Below are 25481 nucleotides of genomic sequence, written 5' to 3'. Positions count from 1 at the left end.
CACAGATTTACAAATAAAAGATGAATTATGTTATCATTTTGCTGGACTGTTTGGTGCCAGTGCGAGAGGCGATCTCAGAGCAAATGCTAATCAATCTGTGATACGCCCAGCCCAGACTGTTTTTTAGAGAGATCACGTGACGTACAGTATCAAATATGATCTTTTCGGTCATAGCACCTTTAATAGGTCATGAATAAATAGTAGCAATTGCTTATTAAAAGTTAGTAGCCTATCATTACATTATTATACTGTTACACTATCATTAAATTATCGTTTTATTATTACTACACTTTTACACAGTTATAACATTATTATTACACCGTTATAACGGTGAACATTTGAGAACAAAAGGCATGCTGCCCCGTGTGAGGCTCGAACTCACGACCTTCAGATTATGAGACTGACGCGCTGCCTACTGCGCCAACGAGGCTGCAGAGAAGCCACTAGGAGGACATACTAGGAACAATTTCCGCATTATCTAAACACTTTTACGGGGAGGAGTGCAGTAGCTGAGTGGGTGGAAAGGCTGTCTGGTAATCAGAAGGTCCAAAGTTCTCCCAGTCTACGTGTCAAAGGGTCCCTGAGCAAGCTTAACCCCTAACTGCTCCCCTGGTGCTCTATTAATAGCCCCCTCAGCTTGCTGAGGGAACTTTGTGTTCTGCGGCAGAGACAAAGCATATGGGGAATTAGCTCAAATGGTAGAGCGCTCGCTTAGCATGCGAGAGGTAGCGGGATCGATGCCCGCATTCTCCAAGGAGCTTTTGGGGCAGGCTACTGCCACCCCTGAATGTCCAGCTCTTGTTTTGTTTTGTTTTTTTGTCATTTTTATCTTAATATTAAAAGTAATATGTTGCAGATAAGCTGGCCTGTCTAAAAAGTTATGTGCCAGGCATGCCCAAATATTATTTGGATATGCCTAACACTGAACTCCATATATGGGCATAGAAAGACGGATACAGGAATATCTATATATGGGAATAAAAACGACACATAGACTGGCACGGAAGGGGAGGGGGATGTAGCTCAGTGGTAGAGCGCATGCTTTGCATGTATGAGGCCCCGGGTTCAATCCCCGGCATCTCCATGTCTTATTTATTCTACGTCTTGTTGGTTAATTGAGTACAATGGACCACAATGGAAACATGCTCCATGGGGCTTTTTTGTGTTAACTGTACTACCGTACTGTTAACACACACATTTCTGTGTGTGTATGAGAATACTTCATTTTAATGAAGTATTCAATTAATCAGTACAATGGGTACTCTGACCCCGGGCACTGGTCTATCTTTAAAAATATATCATTGATATACATATATATCAATGATCATATAAATAATGTAAATCAATAATAATCATGAATGTTATATCACACATTATTAGCTCTTAATAGGTCATGATGAATAAATTATAGTAGTAATTTCCTATTAAAAGTTAGTAGCCTATTATTACATTACTATACTGTTACGCTATCATTAAATGTATTATTACTAAACTATTACACTGTTATTACATTATCATTACACTGTTATAACCGGTGAACATTTGAGAACAAAAGACCTGCTGTGCCAACGAGGCTACATGGGAGAAGTTAAAGGGAGGTAGCGACGCCCGTATTCTCCATTTGTACACTCACAGAGTTACAGATTAGTGATGGGAAAAACAGTTAATTTCGGTAAAGTTCACGGCAAAGACTCGTTCAAATGATTAGTTCACGTTCTCGTTCAGTAGCGCTCTGGTCCCGGCGGAGCGTATGCGATGCACTACGCTAACTGCATGCAACTGATTCACCATCTAATTGCACCATCTTCTTTGTAATATAATGTGTAGAAGTAATACATTACTGCAATATATATAATGTCAATTTATTTTCATGTGTCGATAATTATTTATAATAACAATACTAATTTTATACAAAGTAGCCCAAGTCAGTACACTCACATGACTATGGATTTCCAACCATGTCTTTAACTACTATTAACTTCATGAATAGTAGCTGTAGCATACTATTTGCATCTTCTACTCAAACTAAAACGTGTTAATTGACCTATCTGTCCTTTGTCTAGGACCATGCATATTTATTTCTTTTGATACTTAAATGTGGCGCTAACACTAGCAGTCTTTTGTCCAGGAACAACAGTAGGCTACCTTTATTTCAATTCAAATAGCAATACGCATGCATGTCTATACTGGAGAACTCTACAGCACAGCTTTCTGTCTGTCTGATGGTCTGCCTGTCGCGGGAGGAATAACAGCCCGCCCATCGTGTGTGCGGTGTGCGGTGTGCGGGGGAGGGGGGGCATGCACAAAACCGCAACAGTTTCGAGTCATGAACGTGTTCGTTCACGCTCACGGCAAAGAACTAGTTCTTATGAACGGATCGATCATGACCGACTATTACAGATGGCTGAATGAACTGTGAATATTTTAGTGTGTGTAGACGTGTGGGAAGGAATGTGTGTTACCTGGCGGTCTCCTGTCTGAGAGCGTTGAGGAACGTATCGGGATGGAAGAGGTCCGATAGGTCCAGAGTGTCTGACAGCAGGGCCTTCCTCTCTGCACGCTCCACCCAGCTCTAGATGTACACACACACACACACACAATGAATTAATGCTCAAATAAGCTGCACATGACCTTTTTAATGGATGAAGCTAAACTAATTTAACCAGGGGGAAAGCAAAACCAGTGGCGTGCACAGACATTTTGAGGGACAGGTGCTCAAGTAAATTATACTTTTTTTTTTTTTATTTACTTGGTCTGCTCTTTTTTCCCCTCTACACCTATACCTCTTTGCCAAAAATAGCCGATCTACAAGCCCACAACGCCTCGCAGCGCGAGGCGTTGTGGGCTTGTAGATATGCTATTTTTGGCTAAAGTTCTCCTCAGAAAAGGGATGCTAGGTTTCGAGTGGTTGTGGTAAAAAGAAAAATCATATCACATAAAGATTTGGCGGACCCCCTGTAGTAACTTTGAGGACCCCCTAGGGGTCCCGGACCCCCTGTTGAAGACCCCTGCTGTAAACTGAAAAAAAGGGCACTTCTGGTCAAGAGGGCAAAGGGCAGGTGCTCGAGCACCACCTAGAGTCTATCTGTGCACGTCCCTGCTGGCAGCAACAAAAGCCACAAAGCCACTAAGTGGCTGCGTCACTGTTAAAGTGTTGATCAACACGCTTGTTAACTTCAAGCATGCGTCCGATTGGCAAATATATGAAGTTTCCCAATCAACAGAAAATAAGAAAATAATTAGTTTCCCCCCATTACAAGCAGGAATTGTGTGAAGAGCGAAGGTGGGTGGAAATGGTTAAACAACACTCGTTTTGTCATTTGTAGCTGCAGCTGAAGCTCAACTTGGAATAATATCTTTGTAGATTCTGTAGCTGCCACAAATGTTGGGTGTTGCTTTGTGTCTTTGTTTTACTGGCTTCCATTGAAAATGAATGGTAGACTGTAGCTTTGTAGCAACATTAGAGTCTACATTACACCTAAGCCAAACAAAGGGGTGTGAAGTGACCAACATGACCATCTTTAACGACTTTCTCCCTATGCTGAGTTGACTGAATTCCCAAGGGATCTATACTTGGCCCCCTCCTGTCTTCACTCTACACTAAAGAAGCCATTTTAAGACTTTTTTTAGGACCCACACTGGGCGCTAGTGGGCATGGCAGTGGCTCACAGGGTAGAACTTGGGAACCGGAAGGTTAGTGTCTAAGGTGCCGTTTACACGACAACGGTCTTTGAAAACGCTGCGCCTGACGTCTCCATGTAAACAGGCAAGACGGTGTTAGAGACAGTGATAACCAGTGTTGCGAGAGAAATAAGCAACCACGTCTATGAAAACTCAAAAGAAGCGACTAGGCTACGGCTATTTTAAAATAGCAGATCTACAAGCTCACAACGCATCGCGATGCGACGCGTTGTGAGCTTGTAGCTATTTTTTTTTTAAATAAGAAAAAATAATCTTGAGAAAATAAAAATAGGTCATTCTGGAACATTTTTTAACACAAATCTTGAATATTCAAAATATTTTCAGGAGGGTGGGGGGGGGGGGCGGTTGGGGGTTTGTGGACAAATACATCATTTGACATGAAGATGTTTAAGAACCACTGGTTTAAACAACATTAGGAAACAAGTCCAAATAAGCAACTACACTTTAGAAACAAGCCCAAAGTCGCTTATAATAAGTGGACATGGCAACCAAACAAACATAGGAAGAAGGAAGAAGACACGTCACCGCCACCTAGCCACCTGGCATGCACACTACAGCGTTTTAAATCACCGGAGCGTCTTCGTGTAAATGCATAATAAGAAGTGACAACGCAACAGCACTTAGTCGTTTTCTGTTCTGATCGTTGCCGTGTAAACGTGACCTAAATGTCCTTGAGCAAAACACTGAACGCCTAACTGCTCCCGATGAGCAGGTTGGTGCCTTGCATGGTTTCCTCCATTGTTGGCGTGTGAATGTGTGTGTGAATGTAATGCAAATGTTAAAGCACTTTGGGAGAAAGGCGCCGTTTACCATTTTTATTTACAAGCGCAGACAATTCACCAGCACACACAATGGACACAATTTAATTAAAAACATCCCATCATAAAATCACAGCTATACACAAACTGTGAAAGCGGGAATCCACAGATAATAGGAAAGGACCACATTGACCTCAGTTAACTCTCCTGTGAAATTTCAACCAAACAGAACAGAGGCGGTTCTGAATTCCCAACAAATGATGTGAAACTAAGCCATACATAATACATGAAATTGATTTTTAATTTACCTCCGGAATATTTCACACAGAAAATCAACATTGTGTGTGTGTGTGTGTGTGTGTGTGTGTGTGTGTGTGTGTGTGTGTGTGTGTGTGTGTGTGTGTGTGTGTGTGTGTGTGTGTGTGTGTGTGTGTGTGTGTGTGTGTGTGTGCGTGCATGCGTTAGGGAGAGAGATAGGGGGAGAGGTAATGGAGAGAGAGAAAGTAGCTTGAAGGAGACAGGGAGAGAAAGTCAATGAGAAAGTGTGTGGCTTTTAGAATGCTCGAGGTCCCGTTGTCCTTTTATCACCTTAACACATCAGCAACAGATCCACTGATAACACTGTCTGCACCCTCAATTACCTACTGCTGAAAACACACGCACTCACAAACATTATGCCTTGAGAAAGTTTAACGGTTAAACCCAAACTGAATGTGAAATTGCCACTGACTCATTGACGGCCCTGCACTCAAACGATTAGCAAACATTAAAACAGCCAAGAGGAGCATGGATTTTCCAAAAGATAAGAAAACAAAACTCAATAAGATCATATTTGATCTTAAAGCACTCGGGCGTAGTCTGATTCGTCACTCTTGTTCTTAGTTGAATTTGTTTGTTGGTAGTGCACGCAACTCAGGTCTGCTCTGAGACATTTGTATGTGTGCCAGAAAATCAACAATAGTTTTGCAGAGCCCAACTTTTGTTAATGGTTGGGGGATGGGGTGGTGGTGGTGGTGGGGGCGTTTAAATGTCCACCCACGATTCCCACGAATCTGGCTACCCCTGTTGTACCTACACAATTTGTGTATAGAGGATATGCATGTGACATCATCATCAAACCCAGAAGTTATGCAGGAATGCCTACTGAGTGTCAAAAAAATACTTTCTGGCCTTGACAGCCCATGCATCCAAACAGAAAAGTCATATCTGATTGTATTAAACAACATTAAACAATGTTAAACTCACTTTGCATGTTGCTTTGCCACTCGCTTTGCCACTCGATGTGCCATTCACTTTAAGCATGCGCATATCCTCTATAGGCCGCTGTCTTCTATCTGAGTGCTGTCTCTACTTTCTGCTCTGTCCCTGACTGTGTGAATGACCCTTTAACACTGAACTCCCCAACACCAGGTGAAACCCATCAACTGTTGATTGGGTTGTTGGGTACAGAACAATAGAAGATAACTACCCAATTTGCATGGAGACAACTTGAATCAACTCCATTGTGTAGCTGCTACACAAACATACAGGAGTACTTGAACATGAGTGAGCCAAAGCAATTGCCCCACCCCCCCTCCCCCCAATTAAACATATTGGTATATTTAACAGGGATTTGACACCCAAGTAGGTTACCAAAGCTTATTCAAATGTATGATTTTGGGGTTTAGAATAATAGAAACAAGTTTCTCTCTCAGTGTGGTGGACACTACAAGTTAACCAGCAGAGCCATTCCAGAAGAAACAGTCACACTCCAGGGTTGCCATGTCAGATTAAGCGACTTTGGACTTGTTTGTTTCTGTAAAGTCGCTTGTAAATATTGGTAGTTGGCTTGTTTGTGTAGTTGCTTATTTGGGCTAGCTTGTGGTTCTCAAACATTTTCTTGTCAAGGACCCCCACATTAAAATGTATTTGGCCACAGACCCCCATCTGAAAATATGTTATGCCAGGGACCCCTATACAAGATTTGTGTAGTTAAAATGTTTAAATACCAAATATATATGTTTTGTTAGAATAACAACCTCCTACTGTGGTGCTTGACTGGACTGGCACACACTGCTCTCATAGACAACAATGCATAGAAGAAATAAAGCAAAACAAATTGTGTTAATTGTAACACAGTAATGCAGCATTTCCCAACATTAATAAGTTGAGCTATGTTGCTGGGGAAAGTAATAATATTACAGTAATGTATTACTTAGTAACACGTTACTGCTCAACACTGTTTGTCAGCACAGGTACAGTATACAGGTATACAGGTAGAGTATACTGATCTATTTAAGGTCACAGCAATAATGCTTGAGACTGCGTTCTTCAGTGTGCTAATGAGTACAACAGTACATTAACGTATCAATCACTATATTTTTGAACTGCCCTGTAAACAGGGTAACTCTGAGCACACTGTAATGAGACATGTCCCTACCTCACAAGGACTTTCACATTATACATATTATGACATTTCCTTTTTGCAAGGTGCACCTGTCCAGCTGCTCTTGATTCATTTGTTGATAATTTTAAAGCAATGCTAGATACAACAATTGATTGATCACATAGCCCCGCTTAAACTTTAAAAGATGCAAGTTAAGCAGATACAGCCTCGGAAGAATAATGTAACTGGCATGAGAATGAAATTCTGCGATGCTGAACCTAAACTGAGGACATCATAGATTCTGATGTTTATAGAGAGGAGCTGTCTACTTACAATAAAGCTATATGAACTGCTAGACAAACACACTGATGCAAAAAACTATCCAAAATTGTTTGTTGATACTGTTCTCAACCATGAAATTAATTGTTGTACAGGAATGTGCTTCCTCGTTCAATTCGTTTCTGCATTTATGTGTACGGACATTGTTTGTCAAAGGTATTTTTTTCAATTAAACAAAAGTGTTTTGATAATCTTTCAATGGTATCATAAATTTGACACCTTCCCTAAACATGATTGAATAATATTTTGATCGCGACTGTCTGCCCCTGACACTCTTGCCAAAATGACGCAGGCACCGGAAATATATTTATGTATGTATTTTACCGTTAATAACGTGTTGTTGCAATCGAAAATAACATACATTTTTCACCATTCCTTCCCTATCGACAAACACTGTTGCCAAAATAAGACCATTCGGATGAACATTGTCCAGTACAGCTTTACACTAAAGTCGCGTGGACAGGTTTATTTATTTATAGATCGATTGATTGATTGATTGATTGATTGATTTTTTACTAAATTACCTGTTATAGGCATGACAAAATAGGTTTAAATTCTGCAAAAACAGCCAATCTACAAGCTCACAATGTGTCTGAGATGCGACATGTTGTGAGCTTGCTCAGCTATATTTGGAGAAGAGATTTGGTGTAAAAAATAACAAAGCCGGTATAAAATAATAAAATATCAACACGCATCATCGCTTTTGATAAGGAAGGCAGTTTGCTCCTAAACGTGGCAGGCTTTGGAGGTCGGCTGAAGAGCAGTGCTCACAAATAAGAGGGAGAATGAGCAAACATCTGATGCAATCTCCATTATAAATGGATCCATCTGCAGCCTACCGTCTATCTCCATTGGCTTGACAGATAAGAGTGGGATGAAATGTTATTCAGAGAATAAATATGCACACATAACCCTGCATCCATCCATCCATCCATGCATTCATCACATATAGGCACAGAAACTCAACTCTGTAGACAGGGACGTGCACAGATAGAGCACCTGCCCTTTGCCCTCTTGACCAGAAGTGCCCTTTTGAAAAAAAGGGAAAAAAAGTTTGGTTTTTTTTCAGTTTACAGCAGGGGTCTTCAACAGGGGGTCCGGGACCCCTAGGGGGTCCTCAGAGTTACTACAGGGGGTCCGCCAAATCTTTATGTGATATGATTTTTCTTTTTACCATAACCACTCGAAACCAAGCATCCCATTTCTGAGGAGAACTTTAGCCAAAAATAGCAGATCTACAAGCCCAATTTCAGAAATAGACATTGTGTCCATGGTCCTCACAAGATAAATGGCTGTTTTACGTTATTACGGAAAATATGTTTAGGTAGCCTGGCTCCAGCCCCTGAATAATTGAGAAGCACATTTTAAATATAATTATGAATGAATTGATTTTAGAAATAATAATAATGATTGTTTTATAATCTACTAAATCAATTAGATTAACCACTTTAGGCCTATTTTATACTTTGCTCTACAACATTATAATAGCTTGTAGATGGGTTATTTTAGCTATTTTTGAAAGCTTTTGCTACTGTACTTTTTAAAAAAAAGTTTTCAGAATCTCCCCTAAATCCATTATTTTATCAAAGTAAATAAAACATATCATTGATTAAATTGATTAGTTCGATTAACTGTGGAACTGCTAGAGTAGAATGAGTCTTGCCTGAAACATTTCCAGTGTTAAAAATAGCTCAATGTCCTCCTGCCCTCGTTGTAGTGTACGTGCAGAGACACACTTCCAAAAACTTGGCTCTGTGGCTTAGTTGGTTAAAGCGCCTGCCTAGTAAGCAGGAGATCCTGAGTTCGAATCTCAGCAGAGCCTCTTTTCTCGCACCCACAAATAGAGTTTAGGTCTAATCTGAAAACACATTCCTCCTGGATTTGTTGGATCATTGCGGAACTCCCAAAAAAAGGAGACCTGCCCATTTCTGTAAACTAGATGTTCCCCTGTTATGCATTTTCTTAAAAACAACCTATTTTTGCCACTACTCCTGCATTGTGTCCAAAGCTCATGCAAATTGGCGGCTCAACATCCTGTTGGCCTCGCTGTAGTGTCTGTGCTGAGACTTACAGTGAAACACCCGGCTCTGTGGCTTAGTTGGTTAAAGCGCCTGCCTAGTAAGCAGGAGATCCTGAGTTCGAATCTCAGCAGAGCCTTTTCTCTCACACCCACAAATAGAGTTTAGGTTTAATCTGAGACCACATTCCTGGTTGCATTTCATTATGCTGAAACCTATTGACGGACATGTGATGTCGGGCTTAGTTGGTTAAAGCGCCTGCCTAGTAAGCAGGAGATTCTGAGTTCAAATCTCAGCAGTGGCTTTTGTCTCATACCTGCAAATGGAGAGAATGCTTGATCTGAAAACACAGTCCTGCATTTCACACTCTGCCGGTATTGAAGTCAACTTTTACCTTGAAACCGCTTCACGTTTCGACCTATAACTCTTGAACGGTAGGCTGTACAATCACCCCCCACCTCCTGGATTTGTTGGCTCATGGCTCCTAAAAAAGAGACCCGCCCATCTCTGTAAACTAGATGTTCCCCTGTTATGAATTTTCTTAAAAACAACTTATTTTTGCCACTACTCCTGCATTGTGTCCAAAGCTCATGCAAATTGATACACACGATGCCACAGATTCCATTCTAATTGGCTATTATTGGCTTCCAAAATTAGCAAATTTACGCCATCTTCGAGTCGCCCATTAGTTATGTTTGATCAGTAAACTCTGGAGAACAACCACAACACAAAATCCATTATTTTATGAAAGTAAATAAAACATATCATTGATTAGTTCGATTAACTGTTGAACTGCTAGAGTAAATGATTTAGAGGTCAAAGTCGATAACACAATTATCTCTAGCAAAGAAGAGATTACCTATGTGGGCTGTATTCTTGACAAATACCTGACAGGTGTAAGCATGGCTACAAAGGTGGTCAAAAGAGTAAACCAGAGAACCAGATTTATGGGCAGAGTTTCCTCTTTTGTCAACCCTCAGGCCCTCAGGCCCCTCTCAGGGGCCTTGATTCAGCCCCTTTTGGACTATGCTTGCACCTCTTGGTACTCCAACACCTCAGTGTCACTGAAGACTAAGCTTCAAACTTCCCAAAACAAACTGATTCGGCTACTCCTCGGACTGAGGCCCACGACCCACCTTTCTCCGACCCATTTTGCCAGCCTAGGCTGGCTCAGGGTAGAAGACAGGGTTAAACAACTAAAAATGGGATTGGTCTTCAAAATTGTAAATGCAAATTTGCCCATATGCCCCCTATTCCCGCATATCTGAGTAAATACCTCCAAAAAGTTAGCGGCACCCACAGTCACAAAACTAGAGGGAGCGTTAACAACGATCTGGTACCACCCACCCATAAAACAAACATGGGCAAATTCTCCTTATACAGCACTGCCATCCAGGTTTGGAATAGTCTAACCCCTTCCCTCAAAAAGTGCAGTTCGCTGGGCTCATTTAAAACAGCGCTGAAAATTCACCTTTCAGGAGGCCAAAAAAGGACGTAGTACTATTTTATGCAGTTAGTATATGTTATACAGACGACCCCCCCCCTGTTTTGTACATATAGCTTTTTATGTTGTTCCTTTTTTCTTTTTTTACATAGTTATCTTTTTCTGTATTTTTGTATTGATATTTGAACTGTGGTGCCACGTACATGTCTAAGAATTGAATACCAAGGACCTCATTGGTAACAAGACTGCAAGGACTTTTTTGAACAGACCTTTTAGACAAAGTATTTTAAATGTAACTGTGCTGTTTTACATTTGTTGCCAAATAAAATATTCAATCAATCAATCAATCAAAGAGTAGAATTATTCTTGCTTGAAACATTTCCAGTGTTAAAAATAGCTCAGTGTCCTGCTGCCCTCGCTATAGTGTGTGTGCTGAGACTTACAGTCAAACACCTGGCTCTGTGGCTTAGTTGGTTAAAGCGCCTGCCTAGTAAGCAGGAGATCCTGAGTTCGAATCTCAGCAGAGCCTTTTTTCTCTCACACCCACAAATAGAGTTTAGGTCTAATCTGAAACCAAGTTCCTGGGACATTTTCTGTTATCCTTTTTAGCAGAGCTGTTCCTTTCTTTCTTTCTTTCTTTTTTACTGTACTGCCGTACTGTTAACAAAGGTGTTAATAAAGTATTCAACCAATCAATACAATGGCTGACAAGATCACCGGACTAGTTAAAGATTACAACTAGTCGTAAATGTTATATTTCACATTCTTAGCTCTTAATAGGCCATGCATAAATGATAGTAGCAATTGCTTATAAAGAGTTGGTAGCCTATTATTGCATTATTATAATATTACACTATCATTATATAATATTGCATTATTACTACAGTATTACAGTCTTATTACATTGTTTTTTTATTATGTCAGGATGGCCGAGCGGTCTAAGGCGCCAGACTCAAGGTGGCAAACCTTCCTGGTTAAGGGACTTCTGGTCTCCGAATGGAGGCGTGGGTTCAAATCCCACTTCTGACAATGCTTTTACAATGGAAACAAGTCCCCGGTACTTTTTGGTGATATCCTTTCGGCTTAAATCTCTTACTGTGCTGTTTAAATTGTTTAACTAATAAAGTACTCAATCAGATAAAGTTTTCCTATTTGGCAGCGACAAGTGTCAGGTCCCATCTTCATGTCAATGGTTTCCATTGAACATGACTTGTAGCCTGCTGTTTTGTAGCTGTCAATGTGATCCATAGACCGTAAACAAATATGGACAGGGTCACACCATTGGTTGTTTCTACAGACCGTAAATGAGGCCTATTTTGCAGCAATTTCAATCCGCCATCTTTCTACATCCGGTTGATTGGCTGAAACCGCAGATTTTATCATACATTTTTAAATAAATGGGACCAAAATTTACCAAAATGCATATCATGGTGATTGAAAGAAGACTTTAAACTAGAGACTGGAAGCATATAGTATTTATAACAATGTGTATTAAAGCACCTGTCTAGTAAACAGAAGATCCTGAGTTCGAATCTCAGCAGTGCCTTTTGTCTCATACCTGCAAATGGAGAGATCTGAAAACACATTCCAGGTCCTGCATTTCACACTCTGCCGGTATTGAAGTCAACTTTTACCTTGAAACCGCGTCATGTTTTGACCTATAACTCTTGTACAGTAGGTTCAGGTTGTACAATCCTCCCCCCCCCCGGCCCCCCCTGGATTCGTTGGCGCAACTCCCAAAAAAGAGACCCCGCCCATTTCTGTAAACTAGATGTTCCCCTGTTATGCATTTTATTAAAAACAACCTATCTTTGCCACTACTCCTGCATTGTTTCCAAAGCTCATGCAAATTGGTACACAACATGCATCAGATTCCATTCTGATTGGCTATAATTGGCTTTCGAAATTAGCAAATTTCCGCCATCTTGGATTTTCAAGTCGCCCATTAGTTATGTTTGATCAGTAACCTCTGGAGAACAAACGCACCACATCTCAAGCTTGTATATTTTCAGAACCTCCCCTAAATCCATTATTTTATTAAAGGAAATAAAACATATCAATGATTAAATTGATTAGTTCGATTAACTGTTGAACTGCTAGAGTAGAATGAGTCCTGCCTGAAACATTTCCAGCGTTTAAAAATGGGTAAGTGTCCTGCTGCCCTCGCTGTTCTGTCTGTGCTGAGAACATAGATAAAACACCTGGCTCTGTGGCTTAGTTGGTTAAAGCGCCTGCCTAGTAAGCAGGAGATCCTGAGTTCGAATCTCAGTAGAGCCTTTTCTCTCGCACCCACAAATAGAGCTGAGGTCTAATCTGAAACCACATTCCTGGTAGTGCATTTCATATGCTGAAACCAGTTGAGGGACATGTGGTGGGAAAATAAGTTTTCGTTCACATGCAATGATTGGTTCAAATGATTCGTTCACGTTCTCGTTCAGTAGCGTTATTTTCTAGTGAAAAACACTATCGTGGGAGCGTTATTATTACGTCGCGCATATAGCCCGCCGTCCTGAGTTGGAATCTCAGCAGTGCCTTTTCTCTCACACCCACAAATGGAGATAAGGTTTAATCTGAAACCACATTCCTGGTGCTGCAACGAGCAGGGTGACACAAGGCTCTGTGGCTTAGTTGGTTAAAGCGCCTGCCTAAGCAGGAGATCCTGATTTCGAATCTCAGCAGAGCCTTTTCTCTCGCACCCACAAATAGAGCTTAGGTCTAATCTGAAACCACATTCCTGGTAGTGCATTTCATATGCTGAAACCAGTTGAGGGACATGTGGCGTCTAGTGGTGGGAAAAAAAACGTTAATTTCAGTGAACGAACGTTTTCGTTCACATTCACGGCAATAATTGGTTCAAATGATTTGTTCACGTTCTCGTTCAGTAGCGCTATTTTCTAGTGAAAAACACTGTCGTGGGAGTGTTATTATTACGTTGCGCATGCGAACTGCCTATTCCCATATTGTTGAAGCAAGGGGGCGGGGCTGGGACAAAGTCAGAGCGCTGAAGTCAAGGCAGAGAATACGGTGTGGTTGACGGACAACGGATGCACGCTTATGAGAAACAACACAAATAAAACATGACAAAACAGTTGCGTGCATTAGTGCAAGATGAGGATAAAGGAAACATTCAGTCTAAATATCCAGCTTGCTAATTCTCGCCTTCTACTACTACTTTTGTATTTTAAATGTAAAATTTCTCTAAATATTATAAACTTTCAGGACAGCCTAAGTACAAATATCATTTATGAAAAGGCTACTATAGGCTACAGTGAAGTCGGACTGAATAATGACTTAAATAAGCAGTTCGCGTCGCGCATACAGCCTGCCCTCCTGAGTTGGAATCTCAGCAGTGCCTTTTCTCTCACACCCACAAATGGAGATAAGGTTTAATCTGAAACCACATTCCTGGTGCTGCATTTGACACTCTGCAACGAGCAGGGTGACACAAGGCTCTGTGGCTTAGTTGGTTAAAGCGCCTGCCTAGTAAGCAGGAGATCCTGAGTTCGAATCTCAGCAGAGCCTTTTCTCTCGCACCCACAAATAGAGCTTGGGTCTAATCTGAAACCACATTCCTTGTGCTGCATTTCATATGCTGAAACTAGTTGAGGGACATGTGGTGGGAAAATAAGTTTTCGTTCACATTCACGGCAATGATTGGTTCAAATGATTCGTTCACGTTCAGTAGCGTTATTTTCTAGTGAAAAACACTATCGTGGGAGCGTTATTATTACGTCGCGCATATAGCCCGCCGTCCTGAGTTGGAATCTCAGCAGTGCCTTTTCTCTCACACCCACAAATGGAGATAAGGTTTAATCTGAAACCACATTCCTGGTGCTGCAACGAGCAGGGTGACACAAGGCTCTGTGGCTTAGTTGGTTAAAGCGCCTGCCTAAGCAGGAGATCCTGATTTCGAATCTCAGCAGAGCCTTTTCTCTCGCACCCACAAATAGAGCTTAGGTCTAATCTGAAACCACATTCCTGGTAGTGCATTTCATATGCTGAAACCAGTTGAGGGACATGTGGCGTCCAGTGGTGGGAAAAAAAACGTTAATTTCAGTGAACGAACGTTTTCGTTCACATTCACGGCAATAATTGGTTCAAATGATTTGTTCACGTTCTCGTTCAGCAGCGCTATTTTCTAGTGAAAAACACTATCGTGGGAGTGTTATTATTACGTTGCGCATGCGAACTGCCTATTCCCATATTGTTGAAGCAAGGGGGCGGGGCTGGGACAAAGTCAGAGCGCTGAAGTCAAGGCACAGAATACGGTGTGGTTGACGGACAACGGATGCACGCTTATGAGAAACAACACAAATAAAACATGACAAAACAGTTGCGTGCATTAGTGCAAGATGAGGATAAAGGAAACATTCAGTCTAAATATCCAGCTTGCTAATTCTCGCCTTCTACTACTACTTTTGTATTTTAAATTTTAAATTTCTCTAAATATTATAAACTTTCAGGACAGCCTAAGTACAAATATCATTTATGAAAAGGCTACTATAGGCTACAGTGAAGTCGGACTGAATAATGACTTAAATAAGCAGTTCGCGTCGCGCATACAGCCCGCCCTCCTGAGTTGGAATCTCAGCAGTGCCTTTTCTCTCACACCCACAAATGGAGATAAGGTTTAATCTGAAACCACATTCCTGGTGCTGGATTTGACACTCTGCAACGAGCAGGGTGACACAAGGCTCTGTGGCTTAGTTGGTTAAAGCGCCTGCCTAGTAAGCAGGAGATCCTGAGTTCGAATCTCAGCAGAGCCTTTTCTCTCACACCCACAAATAGAGCTTGGGTCTAATCTGAAACCACATTCCTGGTGCTGCATTTCATATGCTGAAACTAGTTGAGGGACATGTGGTGTCGGGCTTAGTTGGTTCAAGCGCCTGCCTAGTAAGCATGAGATTCTGCATTTCACACTCTGCCGGTATTGAAGTCGACTTTTACAATGAAACAGCTTCACGTTTTTACCTATAACTCTTGAACGGTAGGTTGTACAATCAGCCCCCCCCCCCCACCTGTTATGCAATTTCTTAAAAACGACCTATTTTTGCCACTACTCCTGCATTGTGTCCAAAGCTCATGCAAATTGGTACACAACATTAGTTATGTTTGATCAGTAACCTCTGGAGAACAAACACACCACATTTCAAGCTTGTATCTTCATGTGCTCGATTCTGCCCAAATATTGCTGTTAGCCACTCCACTATGTTGCACTTTATCAAGGGCACCAAAGACTGTGAACAAATATCACACTATCAACTGACTGTGGAACTTCAAGGAAAATTCATTTAGTTGCTGTCGGGCAGCAACCTCTTATCTCCATGTTCTAACTTTTTGTGTTTTTATCAGCTCGCAGGGCTGATCAGCAAAGAGACGCGCAACTAGTCCTCACTTTCCCAACACTTTCACGTCACCAAGGCCAGCCATTGAGGGCTCAATATCCTCTCAGAATATGGCATCTAAACAACGACGCAGCATATGGGATCTAAACATGTTGATGCAATACTGTGTTTGGCCACTGTATATATCTCTATGGTAAATCTGTGGCGCTGTTCCTCACTTGGCCAGCCAATCAAAGGGCTAGCTCTGTTTTGTAGAAACGTGTTAGCGTTCCTGCGCACAAGATCACTAGCTGGAACAAAATGATGGTTTTATTTAACAATAGAACGCAAAAGTACATTGCTAAACACCTGTATGACATAGTGTGTTTAGTCAGAATGCTATACTGGCCATGAATACATTACATTACAGTCATTTAGCAGACGCTTTTATCCAAAGCGACTTACAATAAGTGTATTCAACATAGGTAGGGAACGAAAACTACTAATCACCAGAAGTTTTAAGTACATTTCCTGCAAAAACAAGCAACCAAGAGTATACCTAGCGCTAAGGTAAAAGTGCAATATATCAGCTACCTACTTTCTTAAACAGATGAGACAAAAATGGCAAAATCAAATGAGCACGAGCTAAAACAAATAAGTGTATTGACTAAACAAGATCCAATAAAACAATACAAAAATAAAACAAGAGTTCGTACAACTAGTTAACAACAAGTAGGCCAGGCAAAGAGGAAGGATAGTGTTTCCTGAAGAGGTGGGTTTTCAGCCTGCGGCGAAAGATGGGCAGTGACTCTGCTGTCCTGACATCAGTGGGAAGTTCATTCCACCACTGTGGGGCCAGAACAGAAAAAAGTCGTGACCGTGTCGATCGACCAGAAGGACCGTTGAGTGGCGAGGGAGTCAGTCGCCCCGAGGTGGCAGACCGGAGTGGTCGGGCAGGGGTGTGGGCATTGACCAAAACCCGGAGGAAAGAAGGAGCTGTTCCTTTCACTGCTCTATAGGCTAGCACCAGGGTTTTAAACTGAATGCGAGCTGCTACGGGGAGCCAGTGCAGAGAACGGAGAAGGATAGTTGTGTGGGAGAACTTGGGGCGGTTGAACACCAGACGAGCCGCAGCTTTCTGAACAAGCTCCAGAGGTCTGATGGCTGATGCCGGAGCACCAGCAAGGAGGGAGTTGCAGTAGTCCAGGCGGGAGATGACAAGAGCCTGGATGAGCACCTGGGCTGTTTTCTCCGTGAGGAAGGGGCGAATCCTCCTGATGTTGTAGAGGAGGAATCTGCAGGACCGTGTCACTGATGCGATGTTAGCCGAGAACGACAGTTGATCGTCCAGGGTCACACCCAGATTCTTCGCAGTCCGAGTTGACGTCACCACAGCATTCTCAATGGTGATGGCCATGTCTCGGTGAGGACAGCCCTTCCCCGGGATGAATAAAATGGTTATGGGTCGTTTGGACCATTGTAACACCAACGTCCATTTTTTACAAATCCCAAAGTGCCAAAGACGTGTAACAAGTCCAAACCGTGTTTTCAGTGTTTACTTGTTGTAGCATAAGTACTTAGATATGAAATAAATAATTGCAACAGGTGATTTGCTCTAGAGAGCGTGCACAATTGAGACTTTGATCACTGCTCATCATTACGTGTCCAACACTTCATCATTCATCTAATTAACTCATTCAGTGCCATTGATGTGTAACATGTAATTTTTTTCCAAAGTCCAGAGTGCCAAAGACGTGTAACACGTCCAAATCGTGTTTTCAGTGTTTACCACTAGATGGCGCTGTTCCACAACCTATGAGCCACCATTTCGGGCTCAGTCACAGAGAGATCTAGGAGATCACCTGATCACAAGATCTACTGCTCCATCCACTTCCTGGTTAGCGTATTTGGGGAAACTGCTGTATCTCGAGTTCCTTTTTTTCCCCTGCATTTTTGACTATTTTCAACGGCCTGTAATAACAAGAAAACGAGGGGTCGCGATGACATTTTTTTTTTTTTTTTCGCGGAAGCACAGTGAAAGCCACCGTGTTAAGCAACTTTTGGGGGATCGATCATACTGGATATAAATATTCTGTGACTACTTGAAAAGGTAAGTTAAAAAAAATCACTAGCACATCAAATGTCTGTAAATTATGTGCAAGGTGTGTGTGCGTGCGTGCGTGCGTGCGTGCGTGCGTGCGTGCGTGCGTGCGTGCGTGCGTGCGTGCGTGCGTGCGGGCGGGCGGGTGGGTGGGTGTGTGTGTGTGTTTCAAGGTCGCTCCGTTGGCCGGGTTGAGCTGGTAGCTGTGTCCAGCAGCTTTTCTCTCAGCAGCAGCAGCAGCAGCAGCTCTGTCCAGCTCTGTTTTAATGAGTTAACGACAGGCTAACGACACTCACATACACTAACGAGGCTAACGAGACACACACACTGCTCGTTTGCACATCACACACTCTACTGCCTGGAGAAATGCATGACGAGGATGATGGAACATTCACCAAGACACACACACACTCAGAGGGCAGGGAGTGATGTATGAATACAGACAGACAGACAGACAGACAGACAGAAAGATTTGTAAATACATGCAAACGATGGTGTCGCTCGTAAACAAATAGCATAAGCTCATTAGCTTGTAAATCTGTTTTCGGCAAGTGATATGTCTTACAACAAAGTATAATTCTACAGACCGGCAAGCAGGCAGTCAGACAGACAGACAGACAGGCAGACAGACAGACAGACAGGCAGACAGACATGCAGACAGGCACATACTGTAGACCCATCTGTCTCACACTTATCCACAAGTGTTAATGCATTCAAGTCACTTTCAAATAAATAATTTATGAATAGCTTGTGTGTGTGTGTGTGTGTGTGTGTGTGTGTGTGTGTGTGTGTGTGTGTGTGTGTGTGTGTGTGTGTGTGTGTGTGTGTGTGTGTGTGTGTGTGTGTGTGTGTGTGTGTGTGTGTGTGTGAGAGAGAGTGAGATTATGTGTACTCTGAGACAGAGAGGAGGGGACAGGCTCATGGCTCTCAATACCTGCTAGTGAATTAATAATAATACACTTTATTCATGTAGCACTTTTCAGTGACATCATAACTGTTGGTGTCAGCATTGTTGCTGTGAGCAGTGTTGAGTCATATTATTTATACCTAGACTCAGTTACAGCAGCACCTGTGTGTGTGTGTGTGTGTGTGTGTGTGTGTGTGTGTGTGTGTGTGTGTGTGTGTGTGTGTGTGTGTGTGTGTGTGTGTGTGTGTGTGTGTGTGTGTGTGTGTGTGTGTGTGTGTGTGTGTGTGTGTGTGTGCGTTTGTGCGTTTAGATGTTAGGTTTGGAGGTTAGGGTTAGATTTAGATGTATGTCTGATGTATACTTACTTGCGTGATGGTGTCTCGCACCAAAAGTGTAGCAGATCTACAAGCTCAAAATGACCAGAAACGTGCTTGTCACCCACTGCGGGTTCACGACCGATGGCTTAATATATGCAAAGGTGCAAGATCAGTGTTAATCATTACCGTGGGGACAGAGAAGAGCAATGCATGATGGGTTTAAATGGATTTCTGAGAATCGTTAGGTCCATGCTGACGAGTGCAGGCCTGCTGCGAGCAGCTTGAAGCTCTATTGATATCGCCGTTGTCGGACAGAAACCTCTTGTCTCCATATTCTAACGTTTTGTGTTTTTTTCGTAAATCGGCACCCTGCTTGATCACAGCGCCACACAACAGCATCAAAAGTAGCAGATCTGCAAGCACGAAACGCGGCGCAAAGCTACTTTCAAATTTTAATCCTGAAAAGTAACAGTTTTGGACATATGAGGTTTCCACCGGACTGACGATTATGATGAGGTTGCCACAGCCTTTCCCAGCCCACAAAGTACAGTCCCCGGTCCCCAGGGTGACTCCTAATAAGTGCTGAGGTCGTCAGTCATTTCCCCGCCACCCTACTTTGTAATGTAAATAGGCTTGACCACTAATTATCCCCGCCGTCTTTGGCGGAGGACAGAATTCACATACCTCACAGGTTCACAATTTGTCAGCGTGCACTGACAACATATTAACAGTATATTTATTGGTCCTGCCAACAAAGTAAGTGGCACAGAAATAATTAGTCATTTCAGTTAAAAAAAAAATGAACATCAACAATTTTTTTCCTTTACTTTCTCTTCAACTTCTTTCATTAACCCATTAAGACCTGACATACGATTCTACAAATCCTAACACTTTTCTGAAAAACGTATGTTTCTATATCAGTGGTGCTCGAACATTTTCATATTAAGGACCCCCAAAATGATATGTATTTGGCCACAGACCCCCATCTCAAAATGTTTTGTGCCAGGGACCCCCCAGAAGCTAAGATTTGAGTTAAAAATGTTTGCTTTAAAATATATATAAATTCAAAGATTTGCTTTAAAAAAAAGATTTTAAAAAAATAGCCAAAGTATAGAATAATGGTTTAAGTGGTTACACAGATGCGTTCCCGGTTTTAATGGGTTAAAAGGTTCTTGTCACTGTATGTTTGAAACCATTAGAAACTCATAAACCATTACTCCAGAAGAGCTGAGTCCCTAAACATGTAGAGTGATGCTAACCTAGGGTGACCATATATTCAGCCCCTCATACCGGGACATTTAAATCAATGCCCACCTTTGTAGTGCACACGCCCACCCATTCATGCACGTCCATGCACGCGCACGTGTGCAACATAGGTGTTGTATACAGGCAAATGTTGAATTCATGCAACGCAATGCATTTGTTCATGTGTTCTGATTGGTAAGGTGAGCATGTGTGTGTGTGTGTGTGTGTGTGTGTGTGTGTGTGTGTGTGTGTGTGTGTGTGTGTGTGTGTGTGTGTGTGTGTGTGTGTGTGTGTGTGTGTGCATGTAAGTAATATTATCTGCGTGCATGGTGTCTGAGTGAATAGTGTGTGTGTGTGTGTGTGTGTGTGTGTGTGTGTGTGTGTGTGTGTGTGTGTGTGTGTGTGTGTGTGTGTGTGTTACCTGCACAGCGAGGGCCTGTGTAACCACAGCTCTGAGGTACTGCATGGGCTCCTCTGGGCCCTCCCACTTATTCTGCCAAGCCAAGGGACACTGATCGAGAAAGAGAGAGAGAGAGAGAGAGAAAATAAATCACTGCATCGATGTGTGAGTGTGTGTGTTTCTGCGTGTCGTAGAAGGAATAAAGTCCCCTGACACCCCCTGTAGGTCATAACAGAGATAGAGACAGAGGTATAAACATCACATTTGGGGCATACACATAAAGTACAGAGCACACAAATAAACACAAAAGGCACGTTTGGAATCTTGATTTGTTTTCGGTTTTCTGTTAGGTTTGTGACAATATCGACTTAACTTCAAACTTTTGACTCCTGCTCCATTAAGGATGTTAATATGGCTCTAGAAATGTGATGATAATGTCATCACATGTGACGATGCCTGCATTTCCATCTCACACGGCTCAGTAGCAGCAGCTCCAATGGCCTGTATGTGTCACACACACCTCGGTACACACCAGTGCAGCACTAAGCCACATCTTCATGTAGGCCTACAGTACTGTATACATTTGCATAAGAGAGAATGACTCATGGCTAAGAAAGCACTCACTCCTGGGAACTTCACCTTCTGCAGTACATGAAGTGATTACAAAGTGAGTACAGTACACTTCATTGTATGAAGTATTTGGAGTTACAGTTACAGGCAGTTACAGTCCAAGTGTTTTGCTCAGGAACACTTTGACTGGCAATCATGTTGCACAGTGTGAGCTTGTAGATTTGCTGTCTGGAGCTTGTTCTCCAGCGTTACCGTTGGTGTTGGTAGTCATGGCTGCCAGTTCCCACCTGGTGTTGTATGGGAGCTCTGACTGCTCTAGACCGTACTCAATAAACGGTAGCTTGCATAATGTCGTCAGACCAGGATTTAAGTCCAAGATGTACAGGCAGTCATTATTCTTCATATCCTCCAAAGAGGACGATAAGATCTCCCACCATGCAACAGCACATCCTCTTCAGCAATGAACATGGGCCTTTCCCCTTAAGGTCAAGTTTCTTCCAGGAGAAGATTTCTGGATTGAATTTCCACAGATCATTGAAGGGCGGGCCAAAGCTGCAGGCAAAAGCTAAAAATGACCTACTGGAATGACCTACCGTATGCAAATACATTGAAGGAAGAGGTGGGCCCAGCCAACAGTTGGTCTCTGTGTGAAACACTGTGATCTTGGTGCCAAACTAGTCCTCTTCCGCTTTAGGCGAATTGCCCTTAAATACAAACATCTTTGTCCCGATGATGATGGCAGAGTGATATTTTGAAGCATGTGGTGGAGTGCCTCCGGTGTTAATTAAAGACCAGACCATGGTGGTGGTGTCCAACTTGTAGATGGCATTAGTGCGCCAAAAACAGTGGCCTAAACCGACCCAGCGGTGGGTGTTTCCTCCATAAATATACATGAGCCTCCCCAGAACACAGGCTGAGTGGCTGAACATCGGCCTTGGTACAGTCCCAGAAACCTTTGGCTTGAACCATCCGTGGATGTCGACATAAAATGCATACACATTGACTGACTCCCCTGTGAGAGAACCATACCACTACCAGATGTAGATGATATCTTCTATCAGCACAGCTGTGTGACGGTGGCGCATGGTGTTGATAGCACACTCAGGGGCCAATAGGACGTCAGTGGGGGCAACCTCCTCCAGTGCAAAGCCACTGTGTTGAAGACGTGCACAGCAATCTGAACCACGTCATTCACAATACTGTAACCTCCGAACAGTGTTGATTTTGTCGACTAAAACTATGACGAAAAATGTTCGTCGACTACCTTTTTTCACTGCCGAAAACGAAATAAAAAACAAAATAAATATAAGGTACGATGACTAAAACTAAGACTAAATATATTGAGAATTTTCGTCAACAAATAAAAACTAGACTAATGTCAGGGAGGGACGAGTGGAGAAGAGATCCAGTAGAACTAGACAAGTCATTTTATGTTTGGTTGCACTCAGGTGTTGCGCGCTGAAAATAGCAGCTCTACAAGCTCACAACGCATCGCGCTGCAACACGTTGTGCATGCCTATCATTGAGCCTTCAAGCTGACGTGATGATAAGGACATCACGCGTCTTTTTTGTAATAATTAAAAATATTAGATAAATACATACATACAAACATACAAGTAAACGTTACATCTGGAGGATTCAACACATTTCAGAGCCCTTGATGTGACAAGATTGGAGTGAGTGCAGAAACACACCTCGCCAATATGTCCACAGCTAAAAGCAATGATCTATTAAACCAAGAGCTAGGGAGGTTTATTATTATCAGGCGTGTTGTGTGCAGAATAATGCATGAGGCCGGTGCTTCGGAAGCAGCTCTTTGTAAAGCTTTTTACAGTAAAGCCTATCATCTGCTAGGATAATGACATGTATTACAAGCAATCACTAATAGCGCACTTTTTTTTCAGCCTTTGCACATCACGCCGTATATTTAACAGCTGAGGATGAGAGGCCTCTATAATAGCAGGTTCCATTGTCCCCCCTCTGGGAACACTGAAAGGGGGGGAGTGCTTCTCACTGTGGGCCCAGGGCTTATAAAACAACATTGTTGCTGTCAGGGAGAAACCTTGCATCTCCATATTTCCGTATGTTTTTGTTTTTTTTTCGCAAAATGAATGCCCTGCTTAGTCGTACGACAGTGACAAGCTAAAGTAGTGAAAATAGCCGATCTACAAGCTCGCGATGAAACACGTGAGTTTGTAGATCTGCTATTTCCGCTATTTAAAAAGTGCATAACTCTATCTGTGGGATTTAATCAGTGATGAAAGAAGTACTCACATGTTTTACTTAAGTAAAAGTATCAATACTGCAATGTAGATTTACTCTGTTAAAAGTAAAAGTCCTGTATTAAAAATGTACTTAAGTCAAAGTACAAAAGTATTGGCATCAAAATATACTTAAAGTACCAAAGTAAAAGTACTCATTATATGTTTTCATATAATTGTAGTGGAGTACAATATTTGCCTCTGAGGTGCGGTGGAGTAAAGTAAAAGTATTGAACAAATACTCGTGAAGATATTGAAATCTCGTCTAGCGAGACTTCCGGTGGGGCGCATTCAAGACAGTCACGTTGCATAGTGTTCTGTCACTATGAACGTCACATCTAAAAAAAAAAATGTTTTAAAGCTTTCAAAATATGCGATCTAGCGCAAGGCCTATTGGCGCGCGTTTTTAGCTGTGGCAGACCCGGGATGGAATCTGTATACTGTACCATCCATCCTAGGATATCATAACATCATAGAAAGGGTAAGAAAACGTGGTCCAAAATGTCCCCTTTAACCCATTGAGACCTGAAGCCGATTCTACATGTCTCCTAAATCTCAACAGTTTTCTGAAAAACGTTTGTTTCTATATCAGTGGTTCTCAAACTTTTTCATGTCAAGGACCCCCAAAATGATATGTATTTGGCCGCGGACCCCCATCAAAATATTTTGTTCCACAAGCAAAGATTTGAGTTAAAAATGTTCACTTTAAAAATATATATTTTCAAAGATTTTCACAAATGTTCACAAATTTTCAAAAATAGCAGATCTACAAGCTCGTAGCGCGGCACTCGGTGCCGCGCTATGAGCTTGTATATCTGCTATTTTTGAATAGCCCAAAGTGTAAAATAATGCTTTTTAGCTCAAATCTAAAAATGAGACAGTTCCAGGTCTCAATGGGTTAAGTACAGTACTTGAGTAAATGCACTTAGTTACTTTATACCACTGGATTTAATAAATACTGAACCAATGAAAAGTATCAACAAGAGCTTGTGACTAAATGATGTCTTGAGTCTTTCCAGTGAGCCAATATGCTCAATATCAGCACCCTGACTCAGTTTGACTACAACAGAACAGAGCCTTAATTAGTACCATTGGTAACACCTGCTGGGCATAGAGCCTATTGGCTCAGGTTAGATTTCCTGAAAATACAGTTTTGAACAACATAGGCTTCAACCCACAGATAATTAAAAAAAAAGGGGGGGGGGGGGAGCTAAAAGCAGCACTCTGTACCCGGCACTGTGTAAAGCATTGGTTCTCAAAGTGGGGTCCGGGGACTCCCATGGAGCACGACCGTGGATTTCTACTACACTACACTACACCACTACACTATACTGTATATTATCTTAACATTCTTATATTATACCATTATATACTGCATAAACATTATTGCTGTACTATATTATATTATCATATACTATCCTACACTATTATATGTGCTACTATTGTTATTCTTACTACTTGCACTGTATCTCTTTCTGTCTCTCCTCTGTCTCTCCCTCTCTCTTTCTCTTCTTTCCCCCGACACGGTCGAGGCAGAAGGACGCCACCCTAGAGCCTAGGGTCTGCCTGACGTTTCTTCCAGTTAAGTGGGAGTTTTTCGTTGCCACTGTCGCAAAATTGCTTGCTCAGGGTGGGATGTCGGGTCTCTTTTCTCTACATGTAAAGTGTCTTGAGACAACTTGTTGTGATTTGACACTTTAATAAAATTGAATTGAATTGAATTGAATTAC

General features: G+C 42.1%; 1 protein-coding gene across 1 annotated transcript in view; it reads right to left on the bottom strand.

The window, feature by feature from the left end:
- dync2h1 (dynein cytoplasmic 2 heavy chain 1) overlaps window positions 1–25481 on the bottom strand; it is a 407325-nt gene that overhangs the window by 13792 nt on the left and 368052 nt on the right. Inside the window, exons 93-94 of the mRNA XM_084065527.1 lie at window positions 20942–21031; window positions 2463–2572 (exon numbers count right to left, since the gene is read on the bottom strand). Of these exons, the coding sequence (XP_083921653.1) occupies window positions 2463–2572; window positions 20942–21031 (200 nt within the window). The remainder of the gene's footprint in view (window positions 1–2462; window positions 2573–20941; window positions 21032–25481) is intronic.

This window comes from Gymnoscopelus microlampas (assembly GCF_963454915.1).
Source record: "Gymnoscopelus microlampas genome assembly, chromosome: 8".
In the NCBI taxonomy this organism is placed as follows: domain Eukaryota; kingdom Metazoa; phylum Chordata; class Actinopteri; order Myctophiformes; family Myctophidae; genus Gymnoscopelus; species Gymnoscopelus microlampas.
This window is presented reverse-complemented; position numbering and strand designations above follow the sequence as displayed.